The sequence below is a fragment of the Brachyistius frenatus genome, unplaced genomic scaffold, assembly GCF_029030835.1.
Source record: "Brachyistius frenatus isolate BFR_SWC_R1_liver_20210118 unplaced genomic scaffold, ASM2903083v1 Contig_186, whole genome shotgun sequence".
NCBI lineage: Eukaryota > Metazoa > Chordata > Actinopteri > Embiotocidae > Brachyistius > Brachyistius frenatus.
The window spans coordinates 684156-708683 of record NW_027210785.1 but is presented as its reverse complement, the minus strand read 5'-3'; the positions used below and the strand labels follow the sequence as shown (position 1 = coordinate 708683).

Genomic DNA, 24528 nt, shown 5'->3' with positions numbered 1-24528 from the left:
GAAAAGCTTTAAGTATAAAGTAGCATAATGTGAAAATACTGAGGTAAATATACCAACACATCAGAATTGTACTTGGGTAAGGTAGTCAAGTCACTTTCCACCACCACTCTATAGTCCCAGTGTGTCAGGACCACAGGGACACAGGATGTATCTGAATGGAGCTACAGTGTCGCTATGTGGCACATAAAAGCAATTACAGTTTTAGAGTTGGTTTCATAATGGACCATAAACGAGGTGTTTAGTTAGTTAGTTTACTGAAAATGTCTGAAAACTCAAAAATACAGGATTAACAGTTTTATTTAAAGATTTAGCTTTTGAAAAACAGTGTAAGCGTTATGTAAATGATGGTAGTTGTTTTGTTCAAAATCACATTCTTACTAACTCCATAATAATCCATGGGATTTAGTCACTTCAAATTAGTTTCCTCAAGTTAAACAAATATTAAAAACTTCATGGGACTTTTACAGAATAAATTACAAAAATAGAACATATAATAACATGACTAAAGGATCTGATTTTAATTTGTAAATATATAAGTATGGGGCATATTTTTAAATCACATTTAATACACAAAGGCAATAAAAAGTCATTTATATGGTAGGCTACATTAAGAAAAGAAAAAAAGTAGAAGCATGAAAACTTTACAATACCTATAGAGCATTTTTGAAGTCAGAAGGCAAGACTGGGACTGGGATTAGGACTATTTCATTATTTGAAAGAATATCGATGTTTTTGATTCGGTTAAGGAGATAACAGTGGTCCGCAATCCGACGTAGTAGATGGCGCTAATGCGTTTTAGCACTTATCGCCACCCGCATTAAAACGGAGAGAAGAAGAAAAGCAGCTCAGTAGTAGAAGAAGAGAACCCGGAAGGGCACCGGATGTTTTGAAAAACAATCGTCGCTAATGTAATGCGCTTACCGGGTGTTAGACCTTTATTCCGTTTATAAAGTTTTCCGGATTTGCAGACAGTAAAGAAGACATTTAGCCTGCGGTTTTGTTGTTTCTTTTCACCGCCTAGTTTTATACGTTATCTGCTAAAAAAAAAAACAACGCGTATAAATGTAGTGTACAAATAATAACGACTCTCTCTTGTCCCTGTGATGGTCTACGTGGGTGATGACGACGTTGTACACTGTGTGCACAATTATTAGGCAAGTGAGTATTTTAACCATATCATAATTTGTATGCATATTTTTTTTTCCCAACTCCAAGCTGTATAAACTTGAATGCCTATTGGATTTAAGCATAACAGGTGATGTGCATTTGTCTAGTGAGGGAGGGTGTAGTCTAAGGAGATCAACACCCAATATCAAGGTGTGCATAATTATTAGGCAGCTTCTTTTCCTCAGGCAAAATGGGCCAAAAAAAAAAAAGAGATTTTGACTTGACTCTGAAAAGTCCAAAATTGTAAAAAGTATTTCAGAGGGATGCAGCACTCTTGAAATTGCTAAGATATCGGGGCGTGATCACAGAACCATCAAACGTTTTGTTGCAAATAGTCAACAAGGTCGCAAGAAACGTGTTGAGAAAAAAAAAAGACGCAAATTAACTACTAAAGATTTGAGAAGAATCAAACGTGAAGCTACCAGGAAGTCGTTATCCTCCAGTTCTGTCATATTACAGAGCTGCAACCTACCTGGAGCGCCCAGAAGTACACAGGTGTTCAGTGATCAGAGACACGGCCGAGGTGAGGAAGGCTGAAACCCGACCACCGCTGAACAAGACACGTACGTTGAAACGTCAAGACTGGGCCAAGAAATATCTGAAGACAGATTTTTCAAAGGTTTTATGGACTGATGAGACGAGAGTGACTGTTGACGGACCAGATGGACGGGCCCGTGGACGGATCAGTAACGGGCACAGAGCTCCACTTCGACTCAGACGACAGCAAGGTCGAGGTGGGGTACTGGTGTGGGCTGGTATTATTAAAGATGAGCTAGTTGGACCTTTTCGTGTTGAAGATGGACTCAAAATCAACTCCCAAACCTACTGCCAGTTTTTAGAAGACACTTTCTTTGAGCAGTGGTCCAGGAAAAAGTCTGCATCTTTCAAGAAGACCATGATTTTTATGCAGGATAATGGTCCCTCACATGCATCGAAGTACTCCACTGCGTGGGTAGCCAGTAAAGGCCTTAAAGATGAAAGAATAATGACATGGCCCCCTTCCTCACCTGACCTAAACCCTATTGAGAACTTGTGGGACCTTCTTAAACGGGAGATTTACGGTGAAGAAAAACAGTACACCTCTCTGAACAGTGTCTGGGAGGCTGTGGTTGCTGCTGCACAAAAAGTTGATTGTCAACAGATCAAGAAACTGACTGGAATGGAAGGCTTATTACTGTTATTGAAAAGAAGGGTGGCTGTATTGGTCACTGATTTCTTTTTTTTTTTAAATGTTTATTTGGAAATTTTGAGTTGTTTGTTTATTATTCTCACTTTAACAGATGAAAAGAAACAAGTGAGATGGGAAAAATGTGTTTTTTCATTTAGTTGCATAATAATTCTGCACACAGATCTTCTCCTAAGAAAGCCAAAACCTCACTTTTACTTTCTTAAATATTCAGGTTTGAGGTTTATTAACATTTTGGATGGACCGAGAGCACTGTAGCTGTTCAATAATAATATTAATCCTCAAAAATACAACTTGCCTCGTAATTGTGCACACAGTGTATGTCCTTTTCTGTATTCAGACACCGAATAGAGCAGATTTTCTGGGGGCTACCATGTTGCCTTTTTGTTGTTGTAATCTGAACGCTTTCAACTGGGAAGTCAGAACTTTTTCCACGTCTCAGCTGCTGAATGCACCATAAGCTAACGGCAACATCTAACTGTGGACTTGTATGTCGTCTGTTGTGAGTCTAAAGTTCAACTTAACATTTTTATGAAGATACCGTAAAAAGTATTTTAAACCCCAGACAACTTCTAGTTGGACTTCGGAACTGATAATACTACGAGTTAAATAATGCTACCAAACAGACAAACTTGTGACCAATCATTTAGAGTTGGGACATTATGAAAATATAGGCAGCCCTGTAGAAAAGGCATTCGGTCATGTAATGCTTTTAATATTGAGTGACATTGATTTCAAAAGCCAAAAAGGGTTGGGTTTTTTTTTGGAAAAGCTGGAATTTTTCAACAGTTTAACTGAAAAGCATTTCTACTTTTCAAAATTACCTTCACAGGAAAATGTCTCAAAACAGAAAGCTCAAGAAGTTGTCTTCATCCTCAAGTGAAGAAGATGAGAAGGTGAGGACAAGGCTGTCACTTATGTTTACTTCATTTAATATCAATGCTACAGGTAGGAGATGTAACTTTATATCATGGTACGTGACCACTAAAGATAAATGTAAATGTGATTATTTTGTGGGACACACTTAGTTGTTTTGTTCTCTGACTGTGATGTTTCTTTTGTTCCTCAACACATAGCTTGCAAAGAAACAGAAAAAATCAGTTTCTTCTACCGTTAAAGATGATTCCCAAAGCTACCGCCAGATCAAACAGCCTGTCTACAGAATGGCAACAACAGAAGCAACAGAGCAGAAATCTGCTAATCAGGAGAAGCAGTGGACTAAAACTAAAAAGTTCTCTATGCCATTCCTTCGGGGAAATTACTCCAGTAAAGAAAAGAATTGTATTTCAGGGAAAGATAAATCCGTCAGTGGAAGTAAGACTGTGGAAAGGGGACCTTCAAAACCTCTCAACACCAACAATGCAGTTCCTCACAGAACAAAGAGGTCTAAAAGTGGGTCAGATAACAGTTCTTCCCAGAGTTACCCATCCAAGTCAAAAAAGCAGCGACTGAGTCCCTATGTAGCTTCTGCTGAACAGGAAGAACAGAAGCAGGATTTGCAGAGGAGGAAGTGGACAGCAGAGGACCTACTAAGGGCTGTAAATGGCAGCAGCACTATCAAGACCAGGGAACCTACATCCTCTTTCTCCAAGGATTCTCTACAGCAGAAGAGAAGGGAGCTGGTCAAAATGAAGTGCCAAAGGCATAAAGAAAAGAAGACTCAGGTTAAAAAGAGCTCGTGTAAAGATTCAAAAGGTTCATCTACCTCTACTATAAAGAAGTCTTCCACTTCAGCCAAGCACACTGCCTCAGAGGGAAGCTCAAAGATGTTCAAGAATGTCACTTCAGCTCAGTTGAGCGTCATATCAGTGTCACACAAGACAGCTCAGTCGCCATCTACTCAGAAACAAATACATTCTCTCAAATCATCGGTGCCTCTTAAGTTTAAGATACCAAAAAAGGTTCAGTCACGACCAGAAGATAGCGAGGCTGAGAGGAATGATGCCATTTCTTCACACACAAATCTCAAACATAGGATTAAGCTTTCGGACGCTGAGCAGAAAACTGTCCCACCAGCTCGCAGCTGTTTGGACGTTACCCCTGATTTTCCGCGTGACGTACAAGAGAAGAGGTCATCTTTCTTTGGCCAGTTTCCCGCTACAGATGATACCAACACTGAGTCATGGTACGACCAGGTAATAAAAAAAACATCCCTCATTTAATCTGAATAAATCAGTGGCTGTGTTAACCTCTGTGTACTTTTTTCATAAGATAAAATTTTAATTTTTTTTAAATGACCTTTTTTTTTGTAGGTTTAAATTGTAGTTTTGTAAATTTGTATTGTATTTGTTTTAAAATGTATTTTTCTGCAGATGCAAATGGTGGAAGAGCTTCATCTCGCTCGCTCTGAGAAGAGGTTGGAGGTGAATGTCATGCAGAGCTACGGGGAGCTCACCTGTATGGACATAGATTCTCCAGACGAAGGACCTGCAGACACAAACTGTAAGTTTTAACATTTTCCAGAAGACTCTTCAAACTTTGTACTCTCATCATGTGTCAAATATGCACTCATGTATTGTACACTATGAAATGTGTAGTGGTCTGAAATAACCACTCGGAGCCACTATTGAGTAAAGTTTAAAATTGTATACCTATGATGGCCCCACATTTAGTTTGATTTGCCTGTAACTTCATATTTAATTTGAAAAGATTTGCTTTGACTTCAGAGTGACGCACGACGATAAAGACAAAATAAAACTTGACAAGTCACATTCTAGCAGTTTAGTCTGCGCAACAAAATAAACATTTGACTAATGGCTGTACTTGTTAATATAAATAATAGTTTAACTGTAACACTTTTGAGATTGAAGATGCTCAAATTAGATTTTTAAGTGTTTTTTTTTAAGCAGGTGTCCAAATGTAGTTTGGAGTTTGCTCACGTTTGCAAAAAATTATATAATCAAACCAGAAGCCCACAGAAAATACAAAACAAGATTTTAATATAACGCATTAAAAGGTCATCACATTTTACACTTTCACAATATGATTTCACTTATTTCACTCGGTTATTTAGCAAGAAACAATTCAACTAAATGTCAACTTGTCTTCACAGGTAGACAACCCCGTCAGCAAGACCTGATCCTCGTCCTGGACACCAACATCCTCCTCAGTAACCTGGATTACGTGAAAAGGATCAGATCTGAAGGCCTCGGAGGTGTTTTATACTATAAACTATCACTAACACAGTCATAGTTGTGTTTTGTTAAATGATTCATGGCATTTCATGTGTTACCTAATGAAGTGTGATGCCAAGGTGCCCCTTCCAATTTGTGTCATTACGAGCTAAATGCCTGAAGTTATCACCAAGAAATGTCTTCACACTTCACAATTTCCATCTCCGGTAGAAAAGGAGCATTACATGTTTTACTTGCCCTGAGACAATATTTTAGTCTGTGAGAAGAACAGGAAGAACAAATAAAACTTGACCCTAAACAATATGTCATATCCTGATTCAGGGATCATCACATTTGAGGAGCAGGATGTAAATCTGGACCAGATTGACAAATGAATAATTTCATTGCAGCATTAATACAGTTAAAAACAACACTCATTAGGATGTTATTATTTAAAGAATTGTTAATAAGAAAATTATTTCCACAGTTTTTCAATTTATCGTCACCAAGGATAAACTGTTCACACTGTTGTGAAATATGGAATCACCACTCTTTGCTCTGTCTCCACTTCATGTTCTCTCAGCTCTGGGCTTCCCTGTTGTTCTTATTCCCTGGGTGGTGCTTCAGGAGCTGGATTACCTCAAAAAGAAGAATAATTGGTCTGGTTCTGTGTCCCACCTGGCCATCCCGGCCATCTCGTACATTCACAACACTTTGAAGAGGCGGGAACCGCACCTCTGGGGACAGTCCATGCAGCAGGCTACCGAGAGCAGCGGTGAGGGCTCATTTAAAGAGATGAATTGATTACAACCAAAGAGGGAACCTACATAATCAGGGTGGTTATTGTCTGCATAACCTGTATCCATATTAATTATGACTGTCGGGTATAAGACAAAAACATGATGGCTTAGCATCCTTCATTACAAAAGACACTTCACACACAAACACTGGAGAAATCCCCAGCAAAATAATAAGAACTGAAGGGGAAACATTTTCCTTTCAGATTTTTGTTATGGTTTGTATCAGTCTAATATAATAATGTTTCATATCAACACTCCAGTTGCTGTGAAATTTTAGCATGATTTCTTTATTTATTTGAAATTAAAGCCACTGTGCTTATGGACCATTAATGACAATGAATTGTCCCTAATTTATATGAAGTGAGAGATTGCAGCAGCGTAGTGCATGAAGTACTTAATTCTTGACTGTTCACTGCATGGACACTAGAGGGCACTAACACTCAGCCGTTCCTCCAGAACTCTTCATCATCTTTACATGCAGTACTTTGTGTGCATCTCAAGGGCAGGTTGTTTCTGTGTATTCTTAGCTGTACGGATCAGAACTTACATTTTCAGCATCGGTTTGCAGGACGTCTTCAACAAGATGTGTGTTAAAGGAGATTTGGGGGAGATATCATTTTGGATTTGGAGCACATATGCACTTAATATATCTTATCAAATATACATGAACACTTCATCTTGTGTTTTACACTCCCCCCACACACACACCACCACCACCACCACCTCGCCCTCCTTAAAAATTAAAAATAAAAAGACATGTACTTTCAGTGTTCTGAGGAATTATGAGGTCTTTGTCCTCATATAGACTGTTTTGTTTCTCCCAGTAACTCTTGTCCTCGTGTCCCTTCCTCTGTCTCTGGACCTCCTTGTCCCCCAGAGGGCCTGAATGCTGAGACTAATGATGACAGAGTGCTGCAGTGCTGTCTGCAATACCAGCGTCTGTATCCAGAGTGTGCTCTCATCCTGTGCACGTGAGTCCCCCCCCACCCCCTGCCCGCCCCCACTACAGTATACTGCTGCTGCTGCAGAGTGTGTCGTCTGCTAATAATGCACATGCATGTGACTGCGAGTGGGTCCAGCCAGATAGTTCCAGTTGGGATGAGAGAAAGAGAGGGCCACACAGTTATTGGCAAAGAATAGATGTGCTGAGCCAGGAATTCTCAGTATAGTTCAGGAATGTTTTTTGGTTCACATTTGCTGTGGCAATTATATTCATCTTTCTTTATCATTTTGACCTATTTCTCCTAATATCATTATCCCCAGACACAGTCATAGATTGTTTTGCTAAATTAAAGGGGGAATTCAGACTCTGGATCAGCGTTTCACTGTCAAATCATTTTTGCTATCTGTAATATGATTTGTCTTCTTGTTGTTTGTGTTATCACTGTCACCTTATTAAAAACCTGCTTCCAATCTTTCCTCTGTAGTAATGATAAGAATCTGTGCTGTAAAGCCATCCTGAGTGGGGTGAAGGCCCTCTGCAAGAATGATTTGGAGGCAGAGGTCCAGAGATGCAGACCTGAGCTTAACTTCCTGCAGAGCATGCAGACTCCCGTGCTGCCTCACATCCACCCGCAGGTCTCATCACCAATGCCGAGCGGGAGTAGCGCCACAGTACAGCCTCACAGGCAGGAGAAAGCAGGCCTTTCTGTAGGACTCGTGGAGAAAGGTGAGCCAGGGATTAAAGGGTCTTTTATGCAAAACAGGAAGTAATTTGGCATGCTCTATCATCATGCAGTAGGTAACAGCACATACCTTCTATGCACTTACCACATCCACCCACCCCTTCCAATGCGCCTGTTTTCTTTTCAATCACTTCAAGTCAATGTATTAAGTGTTTAATTTAGCAATCGAAACAGTTCTAACAAAAAAAATGACAAAAATAAAAGAAATACAATGCTGGAAAAAAAATTCCCGAAACTCAGACTCAGTGTTACAAATGTGAAAGTGCACTTCTGGTTCTGTCATATGCTCTTATTAGGTCTCATGTTACATGCACATGCAGTATGCCCTCATTTAAAAGACAGCAGATGGTCTGCTTTATGTATTTATACTTAAATATGCGGTACGCATGCATGTAATTGATCACAGATAGCACGCAGCTCAGTCCAGGAGACCAGAAGACAAAATGGGACCTCAGCAGATGTGTTTGTGGACTGGAACAGTGTCTGCGGGAGGTGCTGTCTGATGTGTTAGAGGTGGAGATGAAGGCAATTTACCAGGACCTCTGGCTGGAGGTAAAATGTACTTTTCACATCATTATGAGTATATTTTAATGAATGTCTCCAAATCAGAAATCGCTTTATTGGCCAAGTATGTTCCTGTAAACTGTAAACAAGAATGCAAATAGTTGAAACTAGTTCAAAAAGTGTTGGAATAACGACTGTATTGATGATTTACTTGTTTACTTTACATACAGTACGCAGATTTGTACAATATGTGCATATGCAGACATGTACATACAGTTTATACAGCCTACTGAGATTTACATTTCACAATGATGGGTGACAAGCACATCCTGTGTATTCAACTGTAATACAGATATTGTAATAAATCATAATTTTTTTATGGTCATTTTAAAGTTTTAGGTCAGTGTTTCATTGTGTTTCTCTCTTCTGTGAACAGATTGTTTATCGAAAACCACCCTGGACTCTTCGAGATGTCTTGCACTGTTTAAAAAAGCACTGGATTGCTGTTTTTGGGCAAATTGTCCCTCGGAGGAAGCAGCAAACTGTTTTAAATCTCATCAACTTCTTCAACTCAGGTATGTAAGTGGAAGATAATTATGTGTTGCAGTAGTAATCAACAGTCTTTTATGTATTTTTCCACCAATTTTCTATGAACATAAGGTTATTTTGGGCTCGTATGTGCTTATTTAATTATATTTTACACTGTTAACATTTTTTATTACAGTTTGTGTTATAGGAAATGGGAATGGCACCATCCTTCTTTACAGTACATGGCCTCTTACATAGTTTTTTTTTTGTTGCTTAGATTTTGGAAGGCTTGATAAAATCATGCCCTTTAGATGAAAATGTTTGATGCCAGTTTCCCAGTAGCTGATTTAAATCTTCCTTTGAATGTGAACAATAGATTCTGAAATACAATTATGAACTTGAGATGCTAAACAGCCAAGCTGAGCTCCCTCATGTGCCTTAAGTCAAATACCGTCGATTCATTGTTCCATTGTAACAGTTTCAACACTATAAGCTGAGGCTTTGTGGAAAAAAAATCCTAAGTAGTCTGAAAAAAGAAATCACATTGCTCGCAGCTGAAACCTCAAATATCCAAAACCTTTGCAATAGTTAATTGGACAGTGTTGTGTTTTAATCCCTCAGCAGATAGTAATGTTAAGACACTGAGTCATCCCTCAGATAAAGACCTTCCTGCATGGGGTATGACGTGGTCTGCCCTGCACTGCGCTAGAACCCTACAGAACTACATCCAGAATCAGGTCATCTGCTAAAGTGGGAGACTTGAATATGTGTCAGAAAACTGCTGAGTCGCCCACTGCAGCACTTCTCGGCCTGGATGCTGTTGTTGGATCCACTTGCTATATGCTTACAGTGCTGTGTGTGCGCGCGCGCGTGTGTGTGTGTGTGTGTGTGTGTGTGTGTGTGTGTGTGTGTGTGTGTGTGTGTGTGTGTGTGTGTGTGTGTGTGTGTCTCTCTCTCTCTCTCTCTCTCTCTCTCTCTCTCTCTCTCAGGATCTGTGTCCACCTGTGTGGGGGTGACTGCTGCACAATAAGCACAAAAATATCTTAATCCACACCACAAATTCGTATTAGTTGAAACAATGCGGTTTTGCCCCCGTTTCTGTGTATCCAAGCTCCAATGCATGACTCTGGTTTTCTTGGTACCACGCAACCTGGCTCTGTGCCAGGACTCTGAGAATAGGGGGAGGAGGAGGAGGAGGAGGAAAAGGAGGAGGAGGAGGGGGAGGAAAGGAAGGATAAACTATATGTGAGGCTAAGAACAAATCTAGGAGTGGAAAAGTACTGCATGTGATTTTTTTTTTTTTTTTTTTTTTTTTTAAAGCAGGCTGTGAGGGTGTGTGTTTTCACTCGTAGCTATACTTATGAGGACTGAATTCTCACAGGCGTGCATAAAGTAACAAAGCACATTTTTGGGGCTGCAACTGGAATTGGTGGGGTGTTATTAGTACGCCTTATGGAGAGACATGTAGCTGCTCTAGTGAAGGACCCAGTGAGGCCACAAAAAAAAAAAAAAAAAATATATATCAAAGCCTTCCAAATAACAGCGAAACAGCAAAAAATATTTTTGTTTATCATGCAACATGTTAAAGTGCTCTACACTCTCATATATATATCTATATATATGTTTTATACATGTTTTATTGCGATGTGTGCTTAATGTGCGTCGTTTTTGCAGGTCTCCAAACAGAGTGGAACATAAGACAAACGCACAAACACACATACACACACACACACACACACACACACACACACACACACACACACACACACACACACACACACACACACACACACGCACGCACGCACTCAAAGTCAGGCTGAGCTGGGGTGTTTATAGTCGGAGTGTCCCACTGCCTGGCTCCGTCTCCCATCTTTATATTCATAACAGTTCCTCTCACAAGGTTACACAGTCAAAGCATCTGCTTGTCAGCATCCACTCCCCCTTTGCCTCATTTTCATACGTTTGATATCTACAGCATGTGTGTGCTCGTACACTCAGCTTGTTTATTAGGACCAACTAGCTTAAACTACAGTCCTGCAGTGGCAGATGGTCATAATGAAGGTTATAATGTTCAGGTTTTGTGCGCAATGTTTTAAAGTGGTGTTGGTTCAACCTCATTTTAGGGGCTGCAGTATTTGGTGTTTTTAAATTGCGTTGAGCACACCTTGCCTTATTAATTGCCGGCCAAATGAAAGTTAGATTTATGTGCGCATGTCCGCTTTTCACTGCAGTAATCTGATAAACAATACAGTACGCATCTGTGTGTTCTCTCAGGTGAAACGGCGGACCGTAATGCCGCCTCAGAGGCCCTTCAAGAAGCTAAGGAGCTTGTGAAGGCATTTTGGAAAAGTTCGGAACACGTCCCGCATGCCATCTCTGTCATGGACAACATTTTTAATGAGCTGCAACCTCAGGTCAGCATTTCATTTGACTGGAAGCTCAAATTTACACCTCTGATGTGTTGATAAAGTCCTCTCCTTTTCTAGAAACAACACTTTCTGAAATGTCGTGTATGTTGGGATTGTTCGGAAGCGTATAAATACCTCAAATATAATTATTACATCCTATTTTATATCCTCCAGTATATTATGTCGGAGAGCACAAGGAGGAGGTGTGTTCTGTTTTAGGTTTTAATCATGATCACCAGAACAACAATGACCAGACAGCAGTGTGCAGTTTTGTAGTCGACACAACGCTTAGCTTACACAACTTGATGTTAAAAATATTCTTTTTAAAAAAAAATCATAGCCACATCTGCCAGTGGAGGGGGAACCTTCTTCCGGCGATGTCGTCATGAATGATGATGATGATGACGATGAAGACAAACAACCCTCGACCGCTCAAGTCTCTCACCACGAAGTGTGGGCTGTCTTTGAAAGCATCTGGTCTAATGTGAATCAAATAAGGTGGGTGTAATCAGGAATTTTCCTGGGATTCCAGTTTTAATTCATTCTGCAGATCACCGGTTGGATGATGAATTTCTAACCTGATTAGTAACTGACATTTGCTGGTTTAAAGGATTACGCCATGCCGCCTACAGTCTTGTGACAGTCTCAGAACTAGAAATCGAGGGATTTTTATTTCAGTGCCCATGTTAACAGGTCAGAGCAGCGACACAGTCTGTGTGAGACGCATGTCTGAGGTGCAGCTCAGGCCTCACTGCAGCGGCGCATCATCTGCAGTTTTGGAGTCGAGACTATTTGTCATTTTTTGAGGTACTCAGTCCTCAGCAAAAACGGACAGTGATAATATCTGATGGTCATATTTACATCATACCGACAACCTACACCTTTCAGTATAGTTTTAATACTTCGGTTATATCTGAATATAATAATAATAAGCTTTAATTAGAAAGCACTTTTCAAAACAAAGGTGAAAAGTGATTTAGATAGAAAAACAAGATTAAAACAGTTCAAGGCTGAAGCACATAAAATCAGGCAAATAGAGTAATACAGATAGAATAGGAAATTATCTGTATAAAGATACAAGACAAAAAAACAAACAAATAACAAAACAGGTAAGACATGTTGGAAAACAAAACGGTGTACTGGAATTGATAAACGGACTCTTTTAAAGAGACATGCTATGGTATGTAATATAATATGTCACAGACATGAAAGAAATACACGTGTACCATAAAGTCTTGCATAATGAAATGAAATGAAGCGTTATCATACTGATGGCTCTCGTCAAAGGCAAACTTCGTGTCACAGTTCCACAGCAGCAACGCTGGCGGTCTGGACACACGCATGCATGCGAACCGCAGCCGTTCAGCGGTAACGATAAGTCGTGTGGCCTCGGGCTTCGAGCACTTTATTTATCATCTTTACTTTTCGTCACCCAGAAGCTGCTGTTTTCTGCTGCAAGAGGGAAACTATTCAGCAAAGTGAACGAGCTCAAAAAAAGCTGATAGAAACAGGAGAGGAACATGTACAAAAAAAAAAAAAAGTCATGTGTATAAAAGTGTCACAGTGATTAAAATGACAAGAAACGGTTACATGAACCTAACTTTCTGAAACAGAAACACTTTGGAGGTTATTTAATTGAGTTATTTTCCATTCCACTGACCCCCCCGAGGTTTTTTTTTTTCTGTCATGTCTCAGCTGGGAAGTGTTCAAAGCTCTGGGCTTTGACCCTCACACCATGCAGAGTGCTCAGCCAGCAGGAGGTCCGCCGCCGCCACAGGACGTCTTGGCCTGCTTGCACAAACTGTCCTCTACGGTCTCGCAGCTGCTCCAAGCCTTCAACAGGTACGGCAGCCCACGCATGTGCACATTTCGTTTGTCTGCACGTCAGCCACAATGCCGTCCGCGTCACTTTCATACTGCGGTTACGCTATTCAATTTGATCATTTAAGCCGAAGCGTGCAAGAGGCACCGGCTTCTTCTTTCGCTTGGGGCTATGGTCTTCGTATGTCGACGAGTTAAGGTCACTATTTTGTCACTTTACAAATGTCATCTGACACATCCGAATGCTTCTCCTTCAACACCTTCCACAACTACTATATGTGTCTCTCTCTGTCCATTATCCCCACTTGTTCTTCCTTACTAAACCCTCTGACTTAACCTCTTCATGCCTTAACAGGGGTGTCTCACCTTTATCTTGACAGCCAGTTGCTCTAAGGAGCCCCCTTTTAAACTGTCTTTGGCCTATCCTTAGCCAGCCGGCTCCTTCCTGTGTGTGTGTGTGTGTGTGTGTGTGTGTGTGTGTGTGTGTGTGTGTGTGTGTGTGTGTGTGTGTGTGTGTGTGTGTGTGTGTGTGTGTGTGTGTGTGTGTGTGTGTGTGTGTGTGTGTGTGTGTGTGTGTGTGTGCGCGCGTGTCCTGCGTATAGTGTTGGTCAGTCTCTAATCTGCTTGACCTTGTAGCTTTGTTTTATCACCTTTCCCCTGATATAACAGTGAGTGCTGCACTCTCTTACTGCTGATTTTCTCCCCGTGCCTTCGGGAAGAAGAATGCATTTGTTTCTCAGACGTCTTCACCTCCTGAAGACTTTTGGGCTGCTTGTCCCTGCATTGGCATCTAAACAGACTTTCATAAGAGATATGAACGCATATGAACAATCCATCCTCTAATCACAAATTGAGCTCGATTCTCCATCCCACAACCTTCCGTTTCTTATTTTTGAGCCAAAATCTTGGTGGATTTGTTAGTGTTTGATCATCGTCCCATTTAAACGGCCACTGCCAGTTAAACTTCAACTTTGGTCAATCATAATGTTGTTTTTTTTAACCTTTAATCCAGTGGGTGTACCTACTTTCACAGGACTCTATGTGCTCTGTGAACGTCTACTCTGATGATGTAGGCCTGTTTCTTAATCAGACATGAATGCTTTCGGCTTGTTTTCCGTCATGTCCTTCTATTACTTTCTTTCCATTTACTCGATCTTGACTCTCGCGGCTGCTGTGGCAGTTGCAGGGAAACCTTTCAACAACGGCCCCTTTTCACCGAAGACATTTGACGTGTCACAGCAGGAAAACCAGCTGCAAATAATGAAATTAATGATGGCTATATTCCATTAGCCACTTCAGTTTTAGCTCTCCAACTCTACAAAACCACTATGAAAGACTTGTGCTCCTGAAAATAACCGTTTTCATTATGTGAAGGTAAATTAAATCAAAATAATCAAAGTCAGATGTTTTGTTAAGTTTTTAGGGCGTATACGTTCTCTGCTTGAATCATGCCAGCTCATTGCTGCTAACCTGCACCGCCTCATCTTCTTCCTGTTGTGGTTTGTAATTAATCGGAACGCCTTTGACGGTATGTTTGTAGACGTGCTTTATTTCCTGCGTTCAGTGTTTCGTGCTCTTTACTGAATCTACGATATGCTGCTTCGTGCAGCTTTGTGCAGAATCTCTACAGTTAAATAGAAATATTTACAGATTTTTGAAGAGTCATAATTTGAACTAAAAGAAAAGATTATGTCTGGATATTTATCTCTGTGATGATGGGAGAGCATGGCTGTATGGCTTTTGAACACAAACACTCTCAGATCAATAAACTCCTGATTGTCCTCAGAGGATTCCTAAACCTGCTGGCCTCTGAGCACCTGCTTATTGGGTTTTTTTTGCCATACATTATACGACTAGTAAAGTGGTACTTCATTAACAGGGGTTTCCTCATATCTAAAATACTCCCTGTAGGTGTAGATTTAATGACATGTACTTATTGTGTGTGTTGGGGTGTTAATCTATAATTTCCTGATGAGTGTGTCGTGATTGTACACCTGCAGCTGCTTTCAGTAGGTCTTCATGCACTTTTAATCAGTCCGAAGAGGAGGAATCTAAAGTTCATGTTAATAATCTGTTCGTTTTCTTTGCACTTGTAGCTTTTAGCGTGTGCGATCTTTTGTTCGGTTGTTGCTGCGCAATCAAGACCTCAATCTGGTGCAGGTGCGGATGTTTACTCTGCACAAAAGCCCCTCTGACAAACCCTGCCACCACTGCATCCTCTTTGAAAAACACAGATCTTGCGTTGCACTAAAGCTCGTAGCTGTTGTGTCTGTGTGCATGCGTGGGGTTGTGTGAGGCTCATAAGTCAGACTCTAAAATAAAGTAAAGAAACTTTACAATGCGGTGCATTAATCAGAGGGGATCTTTCTCCAAAGGTCTAGTAAGTTTTACTTACCCCCAAAAAAAGTAAAAGCTGTATAATTCATCATTCTGTGAGTGAAATGCTGATTAAAGAAGTGTTCACAGTAATCTGAAGACAGAAAATTGGAAACTCTGGCAGCATGAATACTAGTTAGAGCCTGAACGATCTATCAGCCCGTCACAGACGCATCAGCCGGTTTGCCGATGTGAAAACTTTTTTTTTTTTTTTTTTTACAGAGAATAATGCAGAAAAAGATTAGAATTAGAAATTGCCCTGTGTATTTGTGTTTTTCGGTTATTTAAAGTAATTACTGATTTCAATGAAGTTTACTGTGTCATTGCACTGATATCAGTGCAGAGTATAAATCCTGCCTCATTTATAAATCATTGTCACAAGTTTCAAAAGCATTGGACAACCACATTTAAGGGATCATGACAAAAAAAAAAATCTAACTATGTACCCAGTGTGTATACAGTGTGTGTGTATATATATATACTGTATTGACAAACACACACGATATCGATATTTCGATATCAGAAATTACTGTGTAATTAAATCATTTAATATTTTAGAATGTGTTTTTTTTTACTCCTGTTATCTTCATCTCTATCTGCAATAATATTAGTCCATGTTTTATACTTTGTGTGAACATCTTTGCGCACTATCTCTGCACATATATGTGCATATTGGGCTTCTCAGGCACCGTTGCCTAGGAGACGACCAGACTCATTTTCACGTGTTTCAGCATAGCGATGACTCATGCCATACACACTATCTCTGTCCATCTCTCTCTCTCTCACTCATTTCTCTCTCCCTGTGTGGAAAATGTAGGACTCTGCTCAGATTACCACTTTCTACTCCTCGTTCTTCACCGCTCAACTTTTTGTCTGTTGTCCTGCATCACTGTGAGGCCCTCAGGGCAGCGATCTTTTATGCAGTCATTCATTGTGTTCAACGTGTGTGCATTATGGATGTACGTACGTGTGCTTATTTTGGTTGTGGCTCCGTGTGTTCACATTTATTTTTACCAAAGGATTGCAAATTAATAAATTCATCTTGGCGAATTATTGATGTTTTAAAGGATTTTTCCAAATTTGGGGTTATTTAAATGTTCTTGTTGTGTGCAAAAGTAAAAGTCCCTGGCTCAAATTCACAAAATAAAAGTGTCACATTGAGGTGTAAATTGACGGCAGCTTGTTTCGATCCTCACTTGGAGGAGAGGTTGTCTCTTAAGATTTGTGTTTTTGTTCCTCAGTGTCTTGTCCTCGGCCCCTGGTTTGGACGAAGCCCGCACGCTGCTCAGCATCATCCACTCCAATAAGGTTGGTGCCATGTCACAGTTATTTGGTGCACATTTTGGATGGCTGCCATTTTCCTGAAATGAATTTGACCCGACATCATTCAGTAGCTCAGTTCATATGCTTTGTGTTTCAGATTGTTAATGAGGATTCCAGGCTACAGCCCAAAGACATTCTGGACTGTTTCTCACAGCCAGACTACAGGTAGGACATGCACATAAGAGTTATAAAGGAATATGTATGGTTATAATGAATACATTTATATGGCTTATGTGTCTCTGGTTCAACAGAGAAATGTCTTGACATGTACAGCTGATGTGTGCGTTTAGCAGCAACGTACCTCTCACCAGATATCACAATCAAACACGCTCTCAGGATTGTCGTGGCACGCCCGGTCAGGCCGCGTGTGCTTTTCCAGCGTCGTGGCCGTTACTCCGGCACGAGAGCCCTCCCTGTAAATATCCCCAGCAGAGCTCTCACAATGATGGTAGCCATGCCAACATTTCCAAACGGCCGTGACACTCATTGTGAACATGTGTCATTAAAGACATGCTGCAGATCTTTGTAGTTTAGATCTCGGTAACCACCGGGATGTTTCTTCATTCTTGTCAGCTGTTGCCACATAGACGCACATTGTCTTGGAGGGTGACGACGTTATTGGTTGGACTCGTTGAATAGTCATTGCCCCATGTTTACCGAGCGGCAGAGTGGGAAAGATTCAACAGAGCTCCTACGTGGAGTCTCATAAACTCTAATGCGGTACAGTAAGTGTGAACTGTACAAGCTGAGCCAGGATCACAACCGAAGTGAGTTGTGTGTCGCCTCGGTGAGCTGAGCTTCTCAGCAGCTTATTTTAAACTTCCGGCTCGTATCTGATTTGTACTAAGTTGTAAATTCTAAGTATCTTATAGAGGACGGTCGGATTTGTAAGCAGCCTGAGGAAGTGCCGCCTAAAGGGTTAATTTAAGACCACAACGTGACCTTTCCCTCCTCTCCATGCCTGTCTTTCTAAATGATCACACACCAATTATCCTTCTTATCTTGCTTATATGACGTGTTTCAACTTAGACTACGCACAGCTGTTATTAACCTGAAATTTGAAGTGCAAATTTGCAACAGTTGCAACACTTGTTCAAAAAAAAAAGGTTTTAAAGCTCCAAAAACTCAACTTACCTCCAACAAAATAAAATGTCGCAAACAACAGTTTGTGAACACATATTGATTGACATGCAAATTATTCACATTAAAAAAAAAAAAAAAAAAATCTTTTAGAAATACACTGCTGGTTCCAGCTCTCCAATATCAGATATTGGAGCTTTTCTGTGTTTTATATGAATCACAGATAGACTTCTAAATCTGACAGACTGAAATTACAGTCTGGTTTGAAGTCATTCGGAAACTCTGTCATCGTTACACAGATTTTTCCACCGTACAGCGGTCAATAGTGGACAATCCAACCGCAAAATATAGTCTGATAACTTCTCGTCTTGGTCACAATGAACACAAAAAGAATATAAAACAAACCTGCTGGTTTTGTGTTTATGTTACGAAATTGTCGGGCTGATGTGTCGTTCTTTGATGTTCTTAACTCTCAAACAAAAATATCAGTATTGGCCTTAAAAATCCAGCACAGGTTGACTTTTAAAGACTTGACAGTCAGATTTAATCCACAATAAAGCTACTTGTTTTTCTACATTACTTGCATTCCTGTTGATTGTCATTATTGTGACATGCACCACAGGTTGTCATCAACGGTTAATGTCATGCGTGTTGTAATTCTTGACACAACACACACACACACACACACGCTGTTTTAACACCATATAACTCTTTCTTCTATTTCTATTGCTTTTTTTTTTTTTTTTTTTTGGTGAGGGGGGGGGGAGAAACTTTGATTTCATAGCCCGTTTTGTCCGTCGGGATGTAGTTGTGAACCTAAATCGCTGCAGTGTTTGCGCCTGCAGGTTGAACCCAGCAGCTGCCGTGGAAACAAGCCACAGTTGTGTGTATTCAAACGATTCTTTATTTCCTGGACAGTGTGTGTGTATTCAAACGATTCTTTATTTCCTGGACAGTGTGTGTGTGTCTGTCCTCTCCTAAAGCTGCTGTCCCAGGCTTTTTCTGATGTTTTCATGACCCCAGCAACAGGAAACGGTGAATTTCACTATTCGTAGAATTGATCTGATAAGACTCACGGTCGGTTATCAATCACTTCAAAGAAATGAATCTGACCTTCTTTTCTGGTTTCGGTTATATTAACAGTGATTATTATGTCGTCAGAACCCACTGTAAAGAGCACTGATAGTTTAAAAACAAGTAATCTCTACATAACTGGAAGCATCATTTCCCTGAATTACAAATACTTTTTTTTTGTTGTTGTTTTTTTTTGCATGAAATACTAATGTGCTGGTTTATTTATTAATAAAGACAAAATCTGCTGTGTCACTTCCCAGAATAGCTTTGCAGACACTTAACTCGTCACGTCGCTCCAGCTTTTGTTACGACAGGGCACCGCCGACAGACAGACAGACAGACAGGTTTAGCTGGCTGTGTTGTGATTGTAAATATTTCATCCGTTACATGGGCCGGCCGTGAAGCGAGGTAGCCCTGCGCCGAGCGAGCGCGTTATCCGCCATGTTAAATATTTGATTTCTGTGCCGCGTGACGTCACGAGTCCGCACGGGAGGCTGCACGGGAGGCCCTTCCCAGGAGCCCGTTCGATCATTAACAGGAAGATAAGAAGTCATAATGTCAGATTAAAGAAGGTGTTGCTCATCACTCTCACTAACGGCTGCCTTTGTAACAGTGTCAACAATAAACTGAATGAGAGATCTGATTTTAAGAAATTCAGATAGTGCAGAAAACACCGTTTGTTCAGCAGCTGCCCGGCTGCAGTTTTCTTTTCTTCGCGCATGCGGAGGTGGTTGCTACGCGCGTGGCAAGAAGAACACAGTGAACGCCACCGATAAACGCCGAGCGGCGCGTTTTTGTCCTGCAAACACGTCTGTGTTTAACGTTGGCATTATTCTGAAAGCCGTCTCGATTGGCCTGTTTACATTTTTTAAATGTATGTGATGTCTCGTAGCTCGGCTCGGTTCGCCTCCTGCCAAAACACATTCCAGTCCGAGAAATATGTAAATGCACCGCAGCCCGGCGTCTGTACGATCGTCTGCTGTCGCCGTGCTTGTCATGTTGTTTCTGTGGGTTTGTGCTTTTTTTTTTTCTTCTTCTTCTTCTTTGAAATCACCTGTGATTATCCTGAAGTCGTTGGGAAAACATCTGTTTCTGCGTTCGTACGTGTGAACGTGCTCTTGCTCGTGCGAGCCCGACGATTTTGCTGCACCTGCGGACGCGTCGTCTGGTTTGAACGCCTGATGGGAGTTTTAATGCGACACGGTTTTTAGCTGCTCGTCGCCACGGCTGGCGACCTGAGATTGAGTGACAGCTGGCGACCTGAGATTGAGTGCCAGCTGCCGCGTCCTAACGGAGGCGTGCCGACCGTGTACGGGACAAGCCTTTCTAAAAGACTCGAGTTCGCGAGCTGTGACGCGTTTGCTGACGTTTACGGAAAAAAGCGGGAGGCCGTGGAAGTTCTTTTTTTTTTTTTTTTTTCCTCCGTCGGGTGTTAAGCTGATCTGGTGTAATTCTAGTCGCGTAGAATTTTTCTTCATAACTCGGCCAGTAACCTACGTCCGGGGAAAATGTCGAACTTCTAGACGGCGTCCGTGTCGCCGTCGCCTAGCAACGGTCTTTTTAACGACTCGGCCACTTGCGCACGGCTCCCCCAACGTTGTAACCACGAGTGCGCCGGTTCGAGCCCAAGAGTGCCGACGGTCTGAACGCACGTGTCGCGCGCTGGCGTCCGCGTTTAACTCGCTTGTTACTACTTCTTGCAGAATTCACTGACTCGCGAACGCACGACCTGAAGCCCCAGTTCAGCGTATTTCTACAGGCGCTATCTTACGTCATGATATTTACTGGTCAGTGTGATGTAAATAAGTCAAACAGAATGACCCGGGGGGGGGGGGAGGAAACACTGCTCTGTTCTTCTACAAACCTACAAGGAGCATCACGTGGTTCGATGGAAGAAAGCCCGAGGCCTCTAATTACTTCCTTTTCTGTTCTCTGTATTCAACGGCTACGCTGAAGAGAAACGGCTTTGTGTTTGAGAACACCAAGTCTGCCTCGTGGAAGGATGTATTAGAGCCATTTTAGAAATACCCTTCTTCCTCTATTCCATAATGTTACTGAACTATAATCGTTGTTTAATTTTTTTATTTACTGATATAATTGGACTGCAACCCAAAGCATGTCTTTACATACATCAAACATTGCAAAAGCAAACCCAGACCCACCTTTTCATCACGAACAGGCATGCCTTCATAAGCCTTTCTTCGCACTTGTCAAGGTGAAGGTTTTGCTTTCAAAATGATTTTGAAATGACTTTAAAAGAAGGTTTCCTGTAAACCATTTTATCAGAAGGTGAATAAGACCTAAACACAAAAGAGTGCACAGTGACAGAGAGGAAAGATATTTGCTTCTCCAGTTGGGAAGAGGAAATCTGCAGCCATTTGCGAGAAACCAACCACATATGAATAGATAACAATCCAATCAATAATCTTTTCAACGGGAAGGAACCCCCTCCTGCGCATCTTTCCCCACTATTGTCCTTCTTTTTCTTCTCTTATTGAAACCTCGATTGTGGAGAAAGATGCCCAGGTGTGTCATAGTTTGCCGGAGAGAGGGAATCCCAATTGGACGCTTTTTTTTTTTTTTTTTTTATTCCAGCGGACGACCTGATTGGCTGCTTGAAAGCGATAATCGGTCATGTCCTCTTCCCGTATCATATTCAGTTCAGCGCAAGTCATTACTGTCTCCCGGGGAGACCCGTTAATCACCTGTCAAGCCCGCGCGGGCCGTTGCGTAACACACAGAAGCAGCGACCTCTCTCTCTCTCCTCCTCTTCTTTGCGCGCTCATTCTCCGTCCGGGTCGGGGACTCTCGTCGAATTCGACGGCGTCGCTGGCTTTCACGTGACCAAATCGGAGACCCTTCTCGGAGTCCGATGCTCCCTGACGCGAGCGGCCCGTGTACGCCGGAGAGTTTAAAGTTCACGCTTTGACGACGAGGAGGAGGAGGAGGAGGAGGGCCCTTTCCGCCGGTTTGCGAAAACAAAGCTCGGGAGCGGCGGCGGGGGGGGGGGGAAGTGGACGGAGAGGTGGAGGGTGAAAACGTGGGGTGTCGGCAGCGGGGCGGATTCTTGTCCTCCTCGCCTTCCTGCGGTTACGCAACGTTCCGATGGAAACAAAGCAGAGGAGGAAACAAAACAAGCAACAAGCAACAAGCAACAAGCTCCCTTCAGTGTCTGCTGAGCGGCCGTCGCCAAGACTGTCGCAGCCCAATGTGTGTGTGTGTGTGTGTGTGTGTGTGTGTGTGTGTGTGTGTGTGTGTGTGTGTGTGTGTGTGTGTGTGTGCGTGTGTGCACTAATGCACTTGGTAGCTGCCTGGATGGACTGTGCGCGTCGTCGCAACCGGAAAAATGCGGTTCAGCTGAACAGAAATGTGTGTAAATAGCCGCCATTGAAATGCAAGAGCTTCTGGAAGCCGCAGCGCGCACAGAAAGCTCTTTTGTCCGCCGCGGACACTCTGTGCCCAACACGAATCAGCACATAGAAAGTTCCACGCGTCGAGATGCCCGCGGGAGAAAAAGTCCGGTTTTGCCCGACGCCGTGTAAAGTTGGTAAAAAAAAAATATATATATATATATATATATATATATATAATAATAATAATGTTAGGTTTAAAATGTTTTTTGCCACTCGTGTGAAAGGAGCCTTTCTCGCTTAAAACCACCGAAGAGGTCAACAAAAGTCACCTAATTAAAAAACAAAAACAAAAAAACAAACAAACAGCAGAACAGAAGTGGCCGTATTTGGAAGAGCCGGGGTGGAGCGAGCGGTGGAGCTGATTGGGAACCCGAGGACACTACGCCCCGCCCCCCGCCTGTAGTGTTAAACCTGACTGCACCACAGGGCCTGTCAATCAAACGGACACGCTCCCGAACGTACTGCTTTTTTAAACCCCTAATATCTTAATTAACGGTAGAATTATTTTCAGATTGACCACCAGACGACTGATGAGAAGGAGTGACTTTAGTCAATGACACCATTATGACTTGTGTGTGTGTGGACACAACTTTGACTTTGTATTTCATGAGAAAAGTTGAACGGGAGTCTATGGAGGCATAGCTCTGTGGCGCCCACTCTGGTTCTTCGTGGTATTACAGTTTAAAGCACTTCCAAAATTCAAATCAACGCAGTTATCCGTTTCTTCCCGTGTCTGCTCTGCTCTCCGTTTCCAACTCCGTGTTTCGTAGTGAACCGAGTTGTCTTTCCCTGTGTGTCCCCAGGGAGAAGCTCGGAGTCGGGGGGAGCCAGCTCATGCAACTGCAAGAGCTCCTGGGCCGCTGCGCTCGGGCCGCGGGTCAACACCACAGCAGGTAGCGCCGACGGGGCGGGACGGGTGCGAGGAAGTCGGCTCATCAGACACACGGACGACTTGAAGGCAACCGATTCTTTACTTGAACAACCAAAACAAAACAAAACAAAAAACTTGGAAGTTGAAGGCATTTCTGCTCGTACTGTGCCTCCTCAGACTGCAACCGTTTACTTCTTTATTCTCCATCTTTAACAATGTTTTGGTACGATGGAGACGTGGTTGTTCTCTGAAGCGGGTGGATGTTCCCCGTCACTCTTAATGGGTTATTAAACCGGGACTTCTTGTTTGTTTGTTTTTTTTATTTGCTCTGTTTTCCAGTATAAACAATTCGATAAGTTCTGATATTTCCTGCATGGTAATTGTGCAGTTGTGCAGTGATTTTTTTTTTTTTAATTTTTTTTTTTCTCATTTCAGGAGAAATTTAGTCTAAAAACATTTAAAGATGTAAAATCTTGTAATCACAAAGCTGTTTTTTTTGTTTCTTTATCATTATTTTAACGGTTCTATTTTATTTATAAACAAGGAAGTTATGATATTTATTTAACGGTATTTTTTTTTTTGGACCAGACGAACGTGTAATGATGCAAAGATTTCAGAAGTCTTTGGTTCCTCTCGACTCAGTTGTTTCCCATTACACAAGGCAATAAAAGTTCAACTTTCCTTGGAACCACAAACTAAAATCCCAATGGTCATTTTTACGCTTAAAGTCCGAATGAAGCGTGTTTTATTTTATGCGACAGAGTGAATATTACTTTCTCATCACTGAGGCTGTCGTTAACACTTCGATGATGCACAAACTGAAACGCGCAAGTCCGGTCTATATTTAGCTATATTTCACTTTCCCCCACGTCCATGTCAGCACGCTGGAACAGAAAACAGGATGAGTGACAGACCAATTCTGAAAACATATCTGGATTCAATGTGTCAAATTACATAAGAAACAGATGGTTGTTGGTTTTTTTTGCCTCCTCCCTCCCCCCACCCCTCCCCTCCCCCCTGTGGGACCAGATCTTTGTGAAGCAGCGTAGCCTGAGCGTGAGCTCGGGTGGCTGCATGTGTGTGTTCGGTGACTAAGGGGATTAGAGGCAGGTGACGCCAGCAGACGGTCTTGAGATTACTCCTGCTGCTGGCGTGTGACACGCGCACACACACACACAC

General features: G+C 41.9%; 1 protein-coding gene across 2 annotated transcripts; it reads left to right on the top strand.

Annotated features, from left to right (window-relative positions):
• Positions 1 to 939: 939 nt before the first annotated feature.
• On the top strand, positions 940 to 23712 carry swt1 (SWT1 RNA endoribonuclease homolog). 2 transcript variants are annotated; one of them, XM_069718103.1, is made up of 16 exons: positions 940 to 1154; positions 3186 to 3249; positions 3430 to 4488; positions 4666 to 4795; positions 5406 to 5507; positions 6050 to 6241; positions 7144 to 7237; positions 7694 to 7935; positions 8358 to 8503; positions 8892 to 9030; positions 11258 to 11397; positions 11732 to 11889; positions 13087 to 13233; positions 16830 to 16896; positions 17009 to 17076; positions 23282 to 23712. In XM_069718103.1, exons 1-16 carry the CDS (start codon positions 1120 to 1122, stop codon positions 23373 to 23375), a joined length of 2877 nt encoding a protein of 958 aa, XP_069574204.1. In that variant the 5' UTR covers positions 940 to 1119; the 3' UTR covers positions 23376 to 23712. The 2 variants fall into 2 exon arrangements, with proteins under 2 accessions (XP_069574204.1, XP_069574205.1); XM_069718104.1 differs by having other exon boundaries at positions 940 to 1158.
• Positions 23713 to 24528: the final 816 nt, after the last annotated feature.